The 19260-nt window shown below is 44.5% G+C and overlaps 1 protein-coding gene across 3 annotated transcripts; it reads right to left on the minus strand.

The window, feature by feature from the left end:
• Positions 1–301: 301 nt before the first annotated feature.
• ankrd29 (ankyrin repeat domain 29) lies at positions 302–14851 on the minus strand. 3 transcript variants are annotated; one of them, XM_069191643.1, is made up of 10 exons: positions 14346–14850; positions 12177–12293; positions 10013–10111; positions 6865–6963; positions 5779–5877; positions 4752–4850; positions 3950–4048; positions 3578–3673; positions 2223–2321; positions 302–768 (listed from the first exon to the last, which is right to left on the minus strand). In XM_069191643.1, the coding sequence occupies exons 1-10, from the start codon at positions 14355–14357 to the stop codon at positions 685–687; spliced, it is 903 nt and encodes a 300-aa protein (XP_069047744.1). In that variant the 5' UTR covers positions 14358–14850; the 3' UTR covers positions 302–684. The 3 variants fall into 3 exon arrangements, with proteins under 3 accessions (XP_069047744.1, XP_006634006.1, XP_069047745.1); XM_006633943.3 differs by having other exon boundaries at positions 12183–12293; positions 14346–14848; XM_069191644.1 differs by lacking the exon at positions 5779–5877 and having other exon boundaries at positions 14346–14851.
• Between the last annotated feature and the right edge of the window lie 4409 nt (positions 14852–19260).

The following is a 19260-nucleotide window of genomic DNA, read 5'->3' on the forward strand; positions in this document are numbered from 1 at the left end:
CACTCCAGCATGACAGTCAATCAAAGCCTATATTGAGTTTGACCAAGAACTGGTTAACTCACCACAGCACGGTCCTCTCCATTTCCAGAGCACCATTTCAATGTTTCTGAACTAATTTGTAAATATCGTATCTTAAGCTATACACTCCTTACCACAGCTCGGTGCCATATGTTTCCCACGTTTCCAAATGGCACGTAAACAGATGCCCTTAGCCGTTTACCAAGTGTATCAAACATCTTTATAATCACAGCTCTTTGAAATATCTTTGGTCATTTTTTTAAAGTATTTTACTCCACAAACATACAGTTGAATACTTTTATTACAAACAATGCACTTGAGTTTGCAAAATATTTCTGAATATACAGCACCAGGGGAAAAGGTTTTTGAGATTTGTGTAGCATACTGTAGATAGCATCTCCTCTGGAAAGGGGTGTGCAGAAATCCCGACTTGCAGAAAGCTGATGTTTCTCATCTCATTCCACATGTTTCACATCTCTTTCCTTGGCTTTTAATGTTATGGCTATTAATACAAGCTTCCTTAAGCTGTTCTGAAAGCAAGCACCAAAATCTGATGACTGACATCGCCCTTTGCGTGATCCTTGCTTTTGCGTGTTTAAGAGACTTTCAATGACAGGACTTCAGCGTTCCTTTTCTTCCAAAGTCCCTGGTCAAGGCCAAGCGTCATCAGCTGGGTCTGTGTGGGACTTTTGTCCGTAACAACCTCAGAATGCGCTCGTTTTTTGTGAGGTCAGCGGGCAGCTCATTATTCTAAAACACACAGAACAGAAGAGCAAATTCTTATTTAGAAAAGATACCAGCAATTACACTAGGCAGTGCATGAAATTGAAAGCACATGATTTGAGTAATCACTTTGTTTTGTGTCTTCCCTGTATATACATTCATGGCAAAGCTTTTGTTCTTCCAGACTTAAGTGACTTAAAAATAATATTTATAGTAACAGGCAGGTTTCAGTTGATGAGAACAAAGGAAAATGCTTTCCACTCTAAATTCCAGTGATTAGCAGATTCCGAGGCAGGCCTGTGCCGTCACTGAAGAGTCATCTAACATCCTTCATCTGCCTTTTGAACTTTTACTTCAGGAAGATGTTTTCTCTGTCCACAGCGTAGGACAAATAAAATGGAATTTAGCTTCATTCCAGAGTCCGTCAGGCTTGCAAACAATAATGGTAAAGAGGTCCATCAACATGACGTCTATTGGAGAGAGTCCCTCCCACATGTGCAAGTACTTTAATACCTACACACTGTTACTTTCAGTCACTTCTGTGGTCTGTTTGCAGTTATATCTACAGTATGTATACCTTTTTCTTAGGAACAAGTAATAGGTTTATTCCATGCTGAAAAAAAAGAAGAAAGAGAACACAACGTTTCGGCCGTGGAGCCTTCTTCAGGTGTGAGAGAGACAAGGCAGGAGGCAAAGGTAATGTAGCGGGAGAACAAAGGCTGGGAGAGAGGAGGAGTGAGGGGCAGGAGCAGGGGACAGAAAGAGAGGCCAATAAGGAGGTGTGAAGTCAGAATGGGTGTAGAGAGGTGTGAAATGAAACTTCCAATGAATGGAGAGAATTGAGAAGAAAATTAGTCTGCTGTTGAGAGAAGGGGAAAGCTGTGATCCTAACTGCAGAATAATTTGAGTTTCGGTGGTCTTTCTGATGTAGGAGTTCGGAAAACTACCTTTTTCTTAGCCGTGTTTTTTGTGTTTTTTGTCTTTGTTTTTGTCTTGTGCTGCATGTTGCACTGCTTGCCCCTCTGCTGATCAATAACGTATTTTGAATTGAATTGAAAGATATACATTCATACTGTACATTTGTCTGCATGTGCCTGTGTATCAGCCTGTATATGCTTTCACTTGTGCTGCGAAAGGACAGTAATATCTACCTACCAGTCGAAAGGGAATATTTATAAATTTGTCAGCGTTACACTGAAGCTTTTATAGTTGCGAACAGATAATTTAAATGAACGTTCATATAAAGTTTGACGTGAAAGTTTAGGAGCTCTGTGCAAAGCACAAAGTGGTTTTCCGTTTTTTAAATCACAGGATTGTGTTCTTACCGGTGTCTTTTGCAAATCAGCAATGTTATTTCTCACAAGTGTGCAATTTCTTCTTTACTAGCGAAGGATGCACTGCGCATGCTTCACGTGTGAATCTATTTTTGTGACACAAATAGATGTACATGAGGGTGAAAAGACCAGGACATTTCTGTATACCTTATTTTGTAGTGAAGGGTCTGCATTAGCACCGAGCAATAGCACCACAGTTCTTACATTTCCTCCCATTACAGCTGCATGGAGGGCTGTTGATCCATTCTGGTGATGAAAAAGAAATATAGCAAAACACTACACGGTTCTGGAGACATGGGCACACACTCAGTTGTGGGTGTTGACATGGGGTAACTTAAAGAATGTTACCCCATGTCAACCCAATAAACACACCCCAGCCTCTTGTACTGTAGTACAAACTATATCAGCAGGAAATACGGAAATTACAAACAAAATAACTATCATTCATATATTTAAAATATTTACAGTGCCTCACATAAGCATTCAGAACCTTCACAGTTCTCACCTTTTGTTACTTTGACGCTTGCTGTCGTGACTCTTTGAAGTAGCAATTGATATTATATAGACAACCTACCTGATGTATTCAAAGTAAAAAATAAAAAATAATCAGATGATGAGTAAAAAATGGAAAAGCCATGATTGTGTAGGTTTTAAAGTCGTTTGCACCCAGACACTGCCTAGATGAGGCTGTTCCTATTGAGTGAGAAGCCAGGCAAAGAGGAAACTGGTTATGGGTGCCCAGTGTGAGGCCAAATGCAACTTGTACAGTCCTTGAGTGGCCCAGTCAAGTCAAAGTCCTGACTTGAATCCTACCGAGAACTGATGGGAAGTCTTGAACACTGCTGCCCATGGGGGATCCCAAAGTAATCTGAAAGCTTGAGCAATTCAGCCAAGAAGAATGGCTAAAAATTGATCTACACTGGTTTGCAACATTGGTAGAGATTTTCCTAAAAAGACTTGTGGCTGTACCTGCTGCCCAAGGTGTTTCCATCAATTACTGACGGGTCATTATTTGAGGGTCTGAATAATTATGCAATCCACATTTTCAGTTTTTTCCTTTTAGTTTCTGCTGACAATTACAGTAACTTATCTTATTCCTTCAAGTCTTCAGATTGAGTATTCAGAGTTTGATTAAATTCTTAACGTAAATATTTATTTTGGCAATATTTTGTCATTATTTCTTAATTTGTCAAAATTGGACACCATAAGAAGGCTGCACTGTATGTGTCTTAAGTAATTATTGTTTGTAAAAATCAAAGTTTCAAAATGAACTGACTAGTCGGAAATATAAGAACGTGAAAAATCACACAAAGTGTGGTACCAGGAAGTCGCAGAACCCCAGGACTGCACAGAGAGCGGGATCTGTCCTCTCCCACACTTTCAAACACTACACCCAGAGGAGCCGAAGTCAACACTCAGGGTCAGTCAGCCCACACATGCCTATTGTTCCCAGGGAAGAGAAGAAACAGGAAAACGGAATACAGTATCGTCCTGCGCCTCACCTTCAGAAGGCGGAGAGAGGGGGAGAATTTGAGAAGTTCCTCAATGACATCATTATACCCTTTGTAAGCCGCCTTAAATAGAGCTGTGGATCCATCCTTTAAAGCACATAGAAAACAGTTACTGTGTAATGGTTTGTAGAACATACTGTATACTGCAGGTATATGTAACCTAAAATAACATAAAACAGCATTTTGACAGTGGTTTGGAAAGTGCATCTGAGATAAATGAGTGGTAAATCCAATGTACAGTAATTAAGAACACCAGAGAAGATCTCAAAGGAAATGAACAGATAACCCTCCTTCTATAAGACTGATCCACGGCACAAAGAGTCTCGAGAAACACTCTCCCACTGCGCCAACGGAGAGGCGTACTTTCCTGTCTGCGTCCCGATCTGCTCCTCGCAACAGCAGGACCTTCACCACTTCGCTGTGTCCCATCTGCGCTGCCATCCAGAGTGGAGCCGTTCCATCCTGCAGGAGAGACAAGGTTAGGAACAGGGACCTGGGACTGTCCGGGCACTGAGAGAACAGGGACTGGGCACTGAGAGAACAGGGGCACTGGGCACTGAGAGAACAGGAGCACTGGGCACTGAGAGAACAGGAGCACTGAGCACTGAGAGAACAGGAGTACCATCTGAACACTGAGAGAACAGGGGCACTGGGCACTGAAAGAACAGGAGCACTGGGCACTGAGAGAACAGGAGCACTGGGCACTGAGAGAACAGGGACTGGGCACTAAGAGAACAGGGACTGAGCACTGTCTAGGCAGTGAGAGAACAGGGACACTGCCCGGGCACTGGGAGAACAGGGGCACTGGCACTCAGAGAACAGGGACACTGTCTGGGCAATGAGAGAACAGGGACACTATCTGGACACTGAGAGAACAGGGGCACTGTTCCAGACACCTGAAGAAGGCCCCACAGCCAAAAAGCCAAAATAAACCTTCACCTGTTCCTTTATAACCCAACTTGCCCCTTTATTTGTGAAAGCATAGTATAAGATAAGGCCTTAAAGTAAGCAAGTATAATTTTAAAAATATTCTGCAGTCTGTGACAGTCCTGCATACTCTGCAGCAGAACAAATGGTACTGTTACCTTAAAAGGAGTGTAGGAAGGCATGTAGTACACTATTATTTCTATCAGAAGCAGTGTTTTAATTCTGGAGATGTTCTTACCTCTCGCGGCTGGTTGACCTTGGCTCCAGAAGAAAGGAGCTGACGGATGACAGTGACGTGCCCTTCTTGGGCAGCAAGGAAGAGGGGAGTGGCTCCATCCTGGTAAACCAATACCGAAATACAACGTCAACCTCTTTTATATAATGGTAAATATTCTTTCATTAGAGAAGTTGGCCATATCATCAGCTATATCACCCTGCAACTCACAGCTGGCAGCCCACTGAAGCTCATCAGTGTGAGCCTGGCCAGTACCTGGATGGTAGACCTCCTGGGAAAGCTGAGGCTGCTGCTGGAAGAGGTTTAGTGGGGCCAATAGGGGGCGCTCACCCTGTGGTCTGTGTGGGTCCTAATGCCCCAGTATAGTGATGGGGACACTGTACTGTAAAAAGGCCCCTTATATCGCATGAGATGTAAAACTGAGGTCCTGACTCTCTGTGACCATTAAAAACTCCAAAGCATTTCTCGAAAAGTGTAGGGGTGTCCTGGCCAAATTTCTCTTTGGCCTCCTAATAATCCCCATCTCTGAACTGGCTTCATCACTCTGCTCTCCTCCCCACTGAGAGCTGGTGTGTGGGGAGCGTACTGGCGCATCATCCAGGTGGGGCTGCACACTGGTGGTGGTGGAGGGGAGTCCCCATTACCTGTAAAGCGCTTTGAGTGGAGTGTCCAGAAAAGTGCTATATAAGTGTAAGCAATTATTATTATTAAGTTCAGAGCAGGATACTGGTATTTTTGGTAGACTCACCGTTTTGTGCCCCCTCTAGTGGTGACAATTAAAATTGGCTAAAGACAGCACCCTTGCAGTTAGGAAGGCTAATACAACACTTTCCTTTCTCTGTCCTCCTCTGCCTAGTCAAAGGAGTGACTTGATTAACACGTAAACAAACTGCATCTTTCTGGAAACATTTCCAATGCCTGTTTTTAATGAACTGAAGCACCACTAGCTGTTAGGCCTGGGAGAGGATGTGTCCTCGTATGGCACAGAGGAAATCCTACTTCCAAAATTACAGACAGTAGTGGGACTCACGTTTAGCTGGTCATGGACATTAGCGCCGTGTTTTAGCAGGGATTCTACCACGCTTGTGTGACCATATTGACAGGCTGCTGATAAGGCAGTGCCTCCGTCCTGTAAGCATATCACCGAATTAGTCAAGCCTTTTATATAAGAGCTTTTTATTTTCAGCATATATGTACATGCACATATGATACATGTGACATAAAGAGGAAAAATATTAAGCACAAAAATTAATAACTGTACCTGTCACCAACAGTTACGGTTTGTATGAGGGGAAGATAATTCCAGATATAACACATTTGAAACATAATTTCACCTACATGGTCTGTGCTGGAGAAAATGAAATCTGAGACATCAACACTCAAAATAATTGTAGAAAAGATACAAGGCATTCCAGATACTCTGAAACCCATTCCAGATACTCTGAAACTTGTTCCAGATACTCTGAAATCCATTCCTCCTATCCTGCAAAGATGCAGCAGGTCTTTCAAGAGATGTGTGTTCAGTTGTTAGGTGAAGCTGTTGGCTGTTGGCTAACGGGCGTGTTTGGCCTGTGCTTCCAATTCAGTAAGATCATGTTCTTTCCCCTTTGTGACTGACAGAAGTAGAAGCTGAGAAGAGTTGAAGGATGAACTGGTAAATTAAAGATCACCACATAAATAAACAGCTTGGGTAATTGGAATACTACAAGTAAAGATCATATGTTATCTAATACATTGTTCCAAAACTTAATGACAAGAAGGCATTAGGGTAGATATGAACCGCACTGTGAGCACTGTATCGTAACAATTCATATTGAATAAGATGTATTTTAGTATTACAAGAAAATAAAAATGTACTATATTGAAATATTCAAATCAAATATTAGTCATGCTGTCACACTAGAACACAAGCATTACTGATTAATTTTGTTAATGGAAAACAGACTCATTAAAACAGTTGTTTCAGGTCCATCAACTTGTTATTAAGAATGACTAAATGTCCACTACAGAAGCTGTTCGTATCTTTTAGGAGTAATATATATTTTCCTCTTAGCAAGTCATGACACAGTTATACGGTGTATGTGATGGTGTAATTCTAGGCAGATGGCGTTCAAACCTTGGTCTGAAATTCGGTGGAGGCTCCAAACTCAAAGAGAAGCTTCACAATGTCATTGTGCCCCTGCTGTGCAGCGAAGAACAGCGCAGTGGACCCTGTCTGCAGAACAGAATGGACATGAAGGACACATTCAGCACCCAGGCTGTGTTTATTCTCACAGAAGAACTCAGAAAACACCAGATCTTGAATTTGGTTTGTTTTTCTTCTTGGCATTTCTGTAATAAAAGTGGGAATCAAAATGGCATTTGTACTGCACATTCATTTGAAAGGTTAAAAATGAGAGGAGGCCATTTGGAAGAACCCTGGGTACTGGCTTTACCCTCATGGCTGGGTAGCTTGTTACACACTCCCACCACCCTTTGTGTAATCTCTCGGCAAGAATCTCTGCATTTGCAAATTGGAAGAAAGTGTCTTTACTACTTTCCAAAAAAAAAAAAATTTCTTAAACATGATTCCTACCAGTTGTAGTTTATTAAATTATATTTACCATCTTTGAGCCAAAGTTTTTAAGTACGGTGTGTATATATACTGAACATCTTAAGGCACTTTTCACTTTATTTATGCATATATTATGGGTACGTATTCTGAATATTGATTAAATGTTTGTGCTCTCATTTTGATAAACTGATCTTTCATGATTGACCATGGGTGATTTTCATAAGCACGAAATTGTCTCATTAGTCACGGAGGTGACTGGGCTCAGGTGTTGAGCTGATATACAATCTGTTGAATACCCAGCCTGGTGAAAACCAAGAGCACAAAATGCAGAAAGGAATAAGTATGAACCACTTATCGGGAGAACAACGTATTTGTGCCTTTGATGTGTTGAAGCCACACCCTAGGCGGTCTTGCAAGCAATGGAGCCCAATCGTCTTCAGTTACAAATCGAGGTCTTGTGACGATCACCACAGTGGATGTCAGTGAGTGATGATCTGGGCAGGAGTGTCCTGCTGCTGCAGAGCTCCACATGTAGAGATTGCTGGCAGCCCGACTACACAGTGCTACATGGGTCAAGCCCTGGAAACTCATCTGCTGTGCTTCCTGTGGGCTCATCCTGACATGACACCATTCCAGCGGGATCGCACACACCCTCGCTGGTGGCGTGAGAGCTCTCCCGGGCGGTGAGCATGGAACAGTTGTGCCATGGATACGTTATTCACCAGCCGGGATGAGTTGGGAGGAGGTGTGGAATTCATGGCTCAGAGCCCAGTGAACAATCACCTGCAGGCTCTACAAGAGGAATCTATGCTGCTTCCAACAGAGGAAGGGGACATACACTAACACCTGTCATGATACAAACTTCCTGAACTTGTTGCAGTTCCATGTTTCTTTCTGCCCAGTATACTGTATATTTTCAACTCATATTCATTGTAACAAACTCAGTTATACCCATTAAAGGAGAGGAAATTCAATGGACAGTTGCCATAGAACATACCGTTTTATCTATTTGAAACAGTTCTTTCTCAGTTATAGACAACCCTAAACTTTTCGTAATTAACTGTGTCCTGACCATGTACAGTACATTAGACTATCTCCAGCTAGAGGTACTGCAAGTAGGATTTATTTTTCCTGCTGTTAACGATACCATTCCATTAGCTGTGAAAACAACATGCAGCATGAAAACCATTGATCCAAAAAGCCAACACTTTTGCGTTACTATTATGATTTATAATAAGAGCTCTGTTACATAAATTAAAGAGTATCCAGAGAGCCACATCGTACCTATTTACCACTGAACCTATGAAGAATTCAAATAAACAAAGATTCCTTTTAAAACATTTTGCTGCTAATAGTAAAGTGATGGATACAGATAATACTCACAAAGCCATTAGCCAGTATTTGGTCTCTTAGGCAATACCTTTTCAAAAGTAACTCTTCTACAGAGAGGCCTCTCATCTATAATGCATAATGTTTAATGTTTCTGCCCACTGTCTGTGATCTATTAAAATTATTGCTGTCTGCATTCAAGGTTTCAAATGCATTTCTATCTTTCAGATTTAAAAAGAACTTACACAGCACGTATTTTAAAGTAGCCAGATAATAAAAGCAATATAATTAGCCAGACAAAACTGGATACTCACCCTCTGTAATAAGTGTTGAGCACAAACTATAATTTGAAGTAACTGCTAAAGACCAGGGGGTGGGAACCACCTTAATCACTGGACCACCTAACAGCCTTTGAAGAGTGATCTGGGTTTCAAGAAAGTGAGACTCATCAAACACAGACAATGTTGACTCAGGCTCTGAACTGCCTGAGTCTAACCCGAATTGTCTTGGTTGCTGCTAGCATGCAAACAAGTTGAGATTATGAGTGGTGTTCTACCTGTAATTATGGTTAGCATAATGAATACACATCCTTTGCAGGCGGGCAGTGTTTACAGAAGCAAGGAGCACACAGAAGGAAAATCTACCGAAGTCCTGGCAGGACACAGTCACTGGAGGTTTAGCTAATCTCACTGCTGTGTAATCCACAGCTCCTAATCTTTCAGCAACACTGAACTTCAGCGATACCAGAGAAGATGCTACCGATTATCTGTGGTTGTGACTTGATGTTAGATAAACAGCAACAAAATCTCCCTCAACAACACCAGCTTCTGTTCCACATGCGCAAGCACATCGTCTTTGGGATATTCCCTTCAGAGGTGCATGATTTGTAACATGTAACATGATTTGAATCACTGCTGTAACTGCTGTGGCCCTTATAACTGAAGTTATCAGTTAACCTCACAACTACCTTTGGGGATGCACTTTGGATTAAAAGTAATAATAGGGGTTTTTGTTCTAGAAATAAGAGCACATTTTAAGAACAGTAGCTTTACCTTTCTAATGCAATGGATGACCCTGTTTTTGTGAGCAAAGTTCAGTGAATTCAAATATGATGCTTCTTAGCATTAGTTTTAGGTCGGGCTTAATTTTAAACCTAACGTGCATAAAAATAAAATAACCTTTTTGCTCTTTAGCGCTGCTATCCTTGTCAAAATGATCATGGTCTCTGCCATCGGAAAACAAATTCGATCAAGTTCCAGCTCTAGCACAGTTCTCAATCTACAAGTACTGCGGTTCGGCCACCTCTGGTCTAGAGTTTAAGAATAAAAGGTGGCGCGGAAGTCGAGACAGCCTATAGCCCCTCGCCGGGCTCACATGTTACCTCTCTCTGCAGGTTGATGTCTGCGCCCTGCATGATCAGCTCCCTGACGCTCTCGTAGTGACCGCTGTAGGACGCCACCATCAGGGCCGTCGTTCCTAGCTGAACACAGAACGCAGAACACACTCCAATCAGCGGTGCGCAGCAGCTCCGGCTCTCTGAGGAAAACTCTCAGTGATGCGAAAGAAGTGCGAACACCTCCACAACACAGCCTCGCCGGTTTCTCCACGTGCTGCATACAACGCTAATTTACTGCAGTCCGCCCTTCACACTCTCTCCCACACTGCAGCTTCTTCCTGCCATTCTCCACGTGCTCTATTTCAGATGCAAATGCCTGTGTTCTTACAGCTTCTTTCAACTGTCCTGCATACACATCCCCTGGTTGCCCAAAATGCGCTGTATAGAAGCACTGGAGAGGATTTCAAATCCAGCTCAAATGATATTTAATTTTATCCAATCTCATCAAGCCAAAGGAACTCTGTTTAAACCAAGAATCCATGCAGTAATAAAGATACAGATACGTATATTACCCATATCGTGGGCAAATCTACTGAAGAGTGATGTGAGGGCTAGAAGGAGCAAAGGAAGAGCACTATTATTATTATTATAGGGGACACATTTCATCTACCCCTGCAGTGCAGCTCCCACCTGAAAGTGACAGGCTGTAGCCAAGAGGAAAAGGCGGCCCCTCTACACTAATGATTTAACAATCATTGTAACAGAACACATAAAAAATAACAACCAGTTCATTTTATTCTAGATATGTATTGGCGCTGTGGCATAACATGGGGGCTTGTTCAGTGTGGAGGCAGAGCCCTAGATTAAGGGTGATGCGTTGCCTTAGTAACCCCAGCTGTCCTGGCTGATTAAGGACGAGCCGCAGCTGAGGGGCCCTTTTAGACACATGGAGCTCCTCCTGGATGGACGAGCAGACCCCCGCAAGGGGACAACCTTCCACCGACAACCCCGGAAGGGGATTGTGACGAGAGTGTTGAGGCCATGTTTTTTCTTCTTTTTTTTTTCCACCTCGCCCTCCTTTTCTTCCAGTGTGGACCCCACTGAATAGGGATGATTCCGCTGTGCAAAGTAGTGTTTCTTATTCTGTTTCTTTATTTCTTTTTTTTTTGGGGTTTCTGCTAGCCTCACGTCAGTGCCTCCACCCCCTCAGACGGGGCGTTGACAGTAACCGGCGTTCGCCGCGGCTCCTCCTGCTCCCGCACTGTTACAGCAGCACATGCACAGCGGAAGCCTGCGTCTGATTAATGGTGCAGTCAGCTGGTGTGCTTCTTCAGAAGGGTGAAATGCTGCGCTAGCTAGCTTGGTCGACGAGCAGCCTGCTGGCCACAGGGCGATGCGACTCGAACCCCATTCAGAGCTGCAGGGTGGAGATGGGATGGAGGAGGGATGCAGGAGATGAATGTGAAGGGAGGGGTTTGAGTCTGATGTACAGGGCTAATTTCTGTAATGATGGTGATTAGGAACAGCTGTGTGTTCCAGCAGGCAGTGTCTGGACAGCGGGGTCAGGCAGTGTGTGGGCAGTTGGGTCAGGCAGGGTGTGGACACTGGGGTCAGGCAGGATGTGGACAGGGGGGTCAGGCAGTGTGTGGACAGGGAGGTCAGGCATTATGTGGAAAGTAGGGTCAGGCAGGGTGTGGACAGCAGGGTCAGGCAGTGTGTGGACAGAGGGCTGGGCAGTGTGTGGACAGTGAGGGGTGGGCAGTGTGTGGACAGTGTGTGGGCAGGGTGTGGACAGAGGGGTCAGGCAGTGTGTGGACAGTGAAGGTCAGGCAGGGTGTGGACAGAGGGGTGGGCAATGTGTGGACAGAGGGGTCAGGCAGGCTGTGGGCAGTGGGTGGGCAGGGTGTGGACAGTGAGGGGTGGGCAGTGTGTGAACAGTGTGTGGGCAGGGTGTGGACAGAGGGGTCAGGCAGTGTGTGGACAGTGAAGGTCAGGCAGGGTGTGGACAGAGGGGTGGGCAATGTGTGGATAGAGGGGCTAGGCAGGCTGTGGGCAGTGGGTGGGCAGGGTGTGGACAGTGAGGAGTCAGGCAGGGTGTAGACAGTGTGTGGACAGTGGGGTCAGGCAGTGTGTGGACAGTGTGTGGGCAGGGTGTGGACAGTGGGTGGGCAGTGTGTGGACAGAAGGCGTAGTTCAGGTTCATGCACACCCATACACTGTCTCTGCAGTCCACATCTACTCGACCACTGTTCAGCAGCAGCTGCAGGAGAGCCAGGTTCCCCTTCCTCGCTGCCCAAAACACAGCATTGGCAAGCGGCGTTTCCTTCTGCCCAGACACAGGAGAAACAAAGACAGCAAGTGAATAAGAGCACGCACACACCAGGTGAGAATACAAGCCCCTTACTTCATGACCAAGACAATAACAAAACAAAACAAGGAAACACGGAGAAGAACCAAGTCAACAAAGGGATATACAGTTTAGTAGAGGTAAAAAACAAATCAATTCTTAACCTGCACCAATCTAGTCAAGAAGCTGCCGCAGTTTACTGGATGTGGGAGTTTGGCTGCTTTAACTCTCTTGGCAAAACACAAAAATGTCTATGCTGCACATACCTGTAAATGGATGTTGTAAACAGGGCTATCAAGAAATACATAAAAGGGCTTTTCAATAGCTAAGGGACGAAGAATTTCCATTGTAAGACATACGTTTGTCCACTGCAAAATGATATTAAGGCCGTGGTACATGCAGTCTGGCAGCTCCACACAGTCTCCAGATCTGTTCAGCAAGAATCGCCGTGGCAGCAGCACGTCAGATCTGACACAGCAGAAATCGGGGACACACGCCTAGTCATGCTCACACGGACACTCAGCTTCACCCAGGGCAGGCCTGTGTACTCACGAACAAGCACAGTAATGGTGGTAGTGCTGTACCTACTAAATTATTATTTGAGAGGCTCTTATATAACTTTCATATGCATTCATTGGAATCTTCTACTGCAAATGCAAACTGAGCCAAAGATCCTGGAATGAATAGCACATCTTTACATTTTTTTAAGTACGGGGCAGTTGAGAACTGGTTTTAAATTGTTAGCCCCACTGTGCGGATTTAACTAAAAAGGTTATTTTCCCTTGTAAGTGATTTGAGATTTGTTGATTAAAAATTGCATCTAGTGTAACTGAAAGACTAAGCTTTTGTTTAAATAAGTCTGCGACGCAAATAAACGATTGGTGTCGAACAGCTACAGACAATTGTTATGAAGCACTGGACGTAAATATTCGCAAGAGCAATCCTGACTTCTTGTCTAATTACAAGAAGGTATGAGCTTAATCTTAATCAGTCCAGGTCAATTGTACCACCTTTCCATGCTGTACTCCAAGCTGTAGAACAGGCCACAGTACAACAGCAGGACATTGAAAGAACACTAGAAAGGGAATACAGGCTGAAGCTAGATTATTGTTCTAGCTTCTCTGTAGCGTTTTTAGGTTTATAGTTATCAACGGGGCAAAACAACCACAGATACTGTAGGTAAACACATGGATTTATATATCCTAGAAACTGTTTTGACTGTCAGATGATTGCCTGAATCTTATTGCCTTGAAACATGTCTATTTAAACTAATGATTGTCTATAATGTATTTTACAGCTTCCTTTCAATCAGACGGTCTGACATCTTCAGCTCCCGTACTGTATGTTATGGAACTGAGAAAAGAGCCTATTTCACCACATCTTTTTATTAAACAATTCATAATGTTAGAATAATACTGACATCGTATTTGTAAGTGCTGATTGACATCTTTACATGATTAGTCGTGAAAGATACGTTCACGTACTTTGGTAATATAATGTAACATAATTTCCTATGCGACTATACAGTACGCGACTATTCTTTTTTCTTTCCCTGGTCTTGCGCTTTTTTTACATGACGTCAGGCATTAATCTGCAAAGTAACCTCCTGAGTTTATCGTGGTCACACCAGGCGGTTACAATATCTCTCTGCGAAATGAGCACATAAAACTAAGCCCCACTTCAAAATCCGTTTATTTCACAAATACCTAACCTTCGGCTTTAAGGGCATCCCGGCACGATTCACGCGTGGCTCCGTGCAAGCACTGAAGGGCAGCGGGCAGATCCCATTAACAGGAAGGAGTTTACTGCGCAGTGATCCAGCGGCAGTTAAAAATACACATCAGCATCCCAAAACGAACGAAATAAGAAGTGTCTGGGTCCACAAAGTTAGGCGCACGGAGTGTAAACATGTTGTTAATTACTGTAATTATAACGACGCACATACAGTACACACATACAGTATAATGTGTCTATACATGATTTACACCATCCATAATTTAAAAGATAAAAACCGTGAAAACCGCAGTTTACCTTGAAGGACATGCTGCAGAGATCTCATTCGACAATCATCTGAGATTAATGCACGACCAGCGACCAGGCTAGGGTGGGTCTCGCCCTGCAGACTTCCCGGCTGTTTTCGGCTGGGAAGCCAGCCCCGAGCTCTGCTCGTGTCGTTGCAGGCGCTGGAGGAGATAACCGTGACCCCCGCAGCCAGGCAGGCACTGCAGTGCCGCTCACAGCAGCATCCCGACGTCTCAGCTGCGCCGCCGACTTGGCTCCGGCGCCCTGACGCGCCGCACGGTGGGGACCAGGCAGGTGCCACAGGCTCGGCCAGGACACCGAGGCGCTGCCCCGCTCTCGGTCCGGCTGCGTGGGTAGCCTGAAACACTGAGCATGCCGGCTGCCGTGTATTATTCACGGGCTTGGCTTGTCGTCATTGGCATTGTTTCGTTATTAGAGCGTTTCTTTCTGAGAGGACGTGAGGAGATGGGAGACACCGGGCAGGTACAAAACTAAAAGTTTGACGTCCTTAGTTGTCTGGTGAAGGACATTTATCTACAGTTCCGTGACAGCGTAAAGCGATGTGATGAGCTACTGTATCATTCACCGCATTGAATGTGTTACTAATGTCATACTTTACAGCAGCTCCCTTGTGCAGAAAAGAAGTCGTAATTAGGGGGAAAAGAAACTCCTACCTATGACTTTTTGAGGGCACATTTTGTTTCTTTCCTGGTGGCATCAGCACGCTGCCCTACACACTGGCCCTCGGTCTCCATAGGGGGGGCGAGGGGGAGAGACGGGATGAGAAGAAGGCAGTTCAGGCTCATGGCCGGGGTAATTGCCCTCGCTATCACAGAAGGGCAACTGGGCACGGCGCAGGAGAATAGCTGGGGAGGGCGGAGAGAGACACAGGCGTCCGCGGGAAGCTCACCAGGAGACCGAGGGAGCGCAAGAGCGCCCCCCTGCTGGCACTATTGAGCCTAGCAGCAGCAGAAAGGGGAGAGGTTAGAGGACAGTCCAACACCCGGGGGGTGGGGGGTGAGGAACACGACGCCCCCCAGTTCCCTCTCCCCTGAGAGGGACCTCGAGATCCCCAGAGTAGCGGGGATGTTGTCTGGCGGGGGGGCTGGAGTGCACGGGGGGCAGCTGGTCTTGCAGAGACGAGGGAGGCCCTGCCGTCATCAACTGGCACGGGGACCATCGAGCTCGGGGCTGCTGCCCCTGTCCCAGACTCCCTCCCCACTCGGCCAGCTGCACAGTGGGGCCCTGGCTCCGGAGGAGGCTCGCGGGGCCGGTGCTGGACACTGCCCTGGGGTTGTCCCGGGGCTCTGCATCACCTTTGCCTTCTGCGGGAGGAGAACGGGGGGCGAAATAAGGGGAAAGGGGAGAGGGAAGAGGTGATGGGACAGTCACCGTTAAAAATCTCCAAATCTTTTAAATAAAATACTTTAAAAGAGTGAGAGGAGTGTAAATTGGTAGCTTTGACTCTTTTTCATATATCCCTTGAAAGTGCATAAGAAAAATCCCTGTATTTGTTCTAACATGCCCTAGTAAAGAAAATATTTACTGGAACATAATGTGTTAATAAGCTTAAAGTAAACTTAACCTTTAGGACAGCAACTGATACTGTTGAACACCGAAAGTATCTGTGCTTTTTACACGTCAGTTTGAAAATCTCGAGTTACAGCCAAGCTCATTCTCCCGTAGACATCAAATCGTATTTTTATAGTAGTGAAGGAAACATCCTAACTCAAAATACTGTGCTGTGTCCAGATAAGGTATGGCAAGTTAGTACAGGTATCTTACTATTGCTCTGCAATATCACGTGAAGCGCCATCTGGTACACTGGTCTATGAAACATATGGCTTGTGTTTTAAACCCTTCACACGATCTCGATGTGATCTGACTGCCACAAACCAAATAGAAAGGACTGAGTGCTATTCTGGACAATGCAGCTTGAGAACTTACAGTAAGGTTCAAGTGCACACATGGCACACTTTGACAACTGCTGCATCACCTCGGTGTGACATGTTTGCATGTGATGTGCTATAAAATTAGCGGGTAACAAAGTACGAGTAATGGAGGGTAATGGAGTACGAGTCTTGCATGCAATGCTAATCTTACCTCAACAGTTGTGCAGTCCTTCACTGTAATGACTGTTTTCATGAGGAAGGCAGAAGTATTAACTGTAATGCAAAAAATATTAAGCCCAAGACGGAAAAAAATATATGCTAATTCTCTAGACTAATAATTCTATTATAAGGCCTGAACTTCTATGTATGTCTGTTTCTCCGGAACATTTTTAGGTGACTTCAACCAGCTCATTACTACCTAGCAGTAAAATAAGGGATATGAAAAATGTACCATTTTGCTGATTCACAATGTGAATTAGGAAGCACTTCTTGCCTGGGAGTTTCAGACATGAACACAGGCATATTTTTAATACAAGGTAACTGCAATTGTGAATATTTCCTGACAGACTTGACATTATTCGTCAGATGCTTTAGTTAATTTTGGGTAGAGTTTGGGACAGAGGGCACTGCGGCAGTTGTTAATTATGTGTACAATAACCACAAGCGCCCACACTGTCAGTGCTTGCTCTGACAGCAGAGCAGATCATTTTCTGCAAAAGCAGCTTAGCTTGATTCGCCAAACGTGGAGTATTTCTTAAAGTGCAACACTAGAGGAAAATAGACGCGTATAGGAGAGGAAACCCGAGAAAAAACATGCTCTTCGCCTTTTTTTTGCAATTAAGCTAAATATGTGAACTTTAAGTTTTTGACTTAAGTGTAGTGTAAGTGTGCTATGTGGCGCATGAACATTTTTGGGGAGGGGATAACTTTGGAGAATACTGGAGGAAGAATTTTAGTGTATTACTGAAATGATGTGTCTGTAACACACTGTGGAGAGGGGTATCATAGACAGGAACATCAACAGTCAAAAGTAAAACAGATGTAGGGTAAAGAGAAAGTGCTTTTATTTACAGTGTGACGCAAAAATAAGAAATTCAGCACATCCAAACAAATGCATAAGTATCTTTTTGACCTTTTAACTAGCTTTCTTGAAAGCCCCCTCTATAAATTCAGCCAGACAACTAAGCAGCTTACCAGCTCCAAAACAAAAGACTCTGTATTTGAAACTTTAATCACCTTTGTTCACTTGCTCTCTCCTTCTAGTGTTGCTTGCATGGCAGAGAGTCTGTTCTCTGTCACCCAAACAGCAGATAACAGACTGAACCTGGAAGACTCCACTTCCTGGTTTTTAAACTGTTCTCTGACCAATCACCTTCTCAGAATTGGTCAGATGACCACATTTCCCAGGGAGCGATGAGGGATGACCTGCCATCTTCTGCCATCTGACCAGTAGGAGCAAGATAATTAGTTAAGTGACTTGTAAACCAGGAAACTGAGACTTTTAGGTGGGCTGTTGATCTCTGCTGCAGAAGTAAGCAGAACCTCTGTCCTGTGCTGCACCAGAGGAGAAGGCACCAGAAGGAAGTGACTGAAGAGTCTTGGACAGAGACTGACTTTAGTGAAAACGTTTAGTTGCCCAGTGTGTGTGGAATCATACAGAGCCCTAAAACAACAATAAGGCATTTTGTGATTTAAATGTATCTCCTTGTACAATGTGCCATGTACTGTATAGTGGAGAGCATGGCTCAGTTTGAGGCCTTTTGGGGAAAAAAAACAGTTGAGGGTATAATTAAACAGAGGGTTCAGTCTAGCAGTAAACAGATGATCCAGTCTAGCAGTAAACAGTTCCATGTTACAGAAACAGCATCAAAGCAGTGCCTTGTTGCAAGGAAAATAGAAGCAATTGAAGGCAGGAAGCCTGACAAACAGAATGAAGAAAAGAGGAGAACTGTGGATCTGATGATTTCAATGCGCGAGTTCCTGGAACTCCCTCCACAGGCGACGAGGTAAAGAAGGTGGGACACTGAACTCTCCACCTTAATTTATGTTCCAGTTCAGAATATGAGAAGGAAAAAGAAGTTCTGTCCTCAAAGAACTGTGGAACGGGGAGAATTACAAACTTTTGCAGAACTCAGAAAACTGCATCAAGGGCGCAACAAACTGGTTAGTGGGGTGACTTTTGGCAGACAACATCGGAAACGGAGCTGTTCCGGCCCCAAGAGCTCCCGGAGGTGAGGGTGGAGGAGCTCCTATCACCAGCGGAGGATGAGGAGCCATGGACTGAAGGACGAGTTGCCCTTCCCATCATGATCAGAGTCGGAGAGAAGACTGCAGGGTAGAAAAGCCCGTCCCCCAGCCCGTCTACACTCTGTGGGTGACAGGGCCTTCTCTTGCTACGCCTCAAAGCTCTGGAACTCTCTCCCCAAGGATATCAGAGAGTCACCTTCCCTATACGCCTTCAGATCGAGAGTTAAAACCTTCTTCTTTAGAAGAGCCTTTACTGAACTGGTTCTGTTCTTTACCCTCACTGCTCCTGTTGTATTTAGTACTGCCATCTACTGTCTCCTCTCATTGTGCATATCTTGTGTATTTTTCTTATTGTTGTTGTTCTGTAAAGTGCTTTGAGAAGCCACTTTTAAAGGCGCAATCTTAAACAAAGTTTATTATTATTATTATTATTATTATAGAAGAACAGCCAAAAAGTCTAGTGATGGAGAGGCTTCAGCAGGAAGATCAGGAAGAACGGTCACTGCCACCCTTGGCAAGCGACTGGAACTGGACTGTCAATAGTGGAAAAAAAGGTGGATCTTCCAGATCTCCCCAAACAGGTAAAAAGGAGAGGGCGGGTTTGCTAGAGGTCCAGGCAACTGAGGAAAAGGGGCACACCCTGCCTGATCAGTGTCAGAGACCCTATAGGTAGAACAGGAGGATCCTTATGCGTGACCGGAATCCCACAGAATGCAGAGTAGCAGAGGGACGATCCAAAAGACGAGATCCAAAGACAAGGTCGATAAGGGAGGCAAAGGGTCCGG

The sequence above is a fragment of the Lepisosteus oculatus genome, chromosome 6 (assembly GCF_040954835.1).
Source record: "Lepisosteus oculatus isolate fLepOcu1 chromosome 6, fLepOcu1.hap2, whole genome shotgun sequence".
NCBI classification, from domain to species: domain Eukaryota; kingdom Metazoa; phylum Chordata; class Actinopteri; order Semionotiformes; family Lepisosteidae; genus Lepisosteus; species Lepisosteus oculatus.

Bases quoted from the DNA above. Each gene is read 5' to 3' on its own strand.
- ankrd29 (XM_069191643.1), bottom strand. The intron at 10,112-12,176 runs GTGTGCATGAAC...TTCTGTGTTCAG, and splicing joins ACTGCAGAGACAGTGTATGG to CTAGGAACGACGGCCCTGAT. The intron at 769-2,222 runs GTATACAGAAAT...TGTGTGTTTTAG, and splicing joins ACCCTTCACTACAAAATAAG to AATAATGAGCTGCCCGCTGA.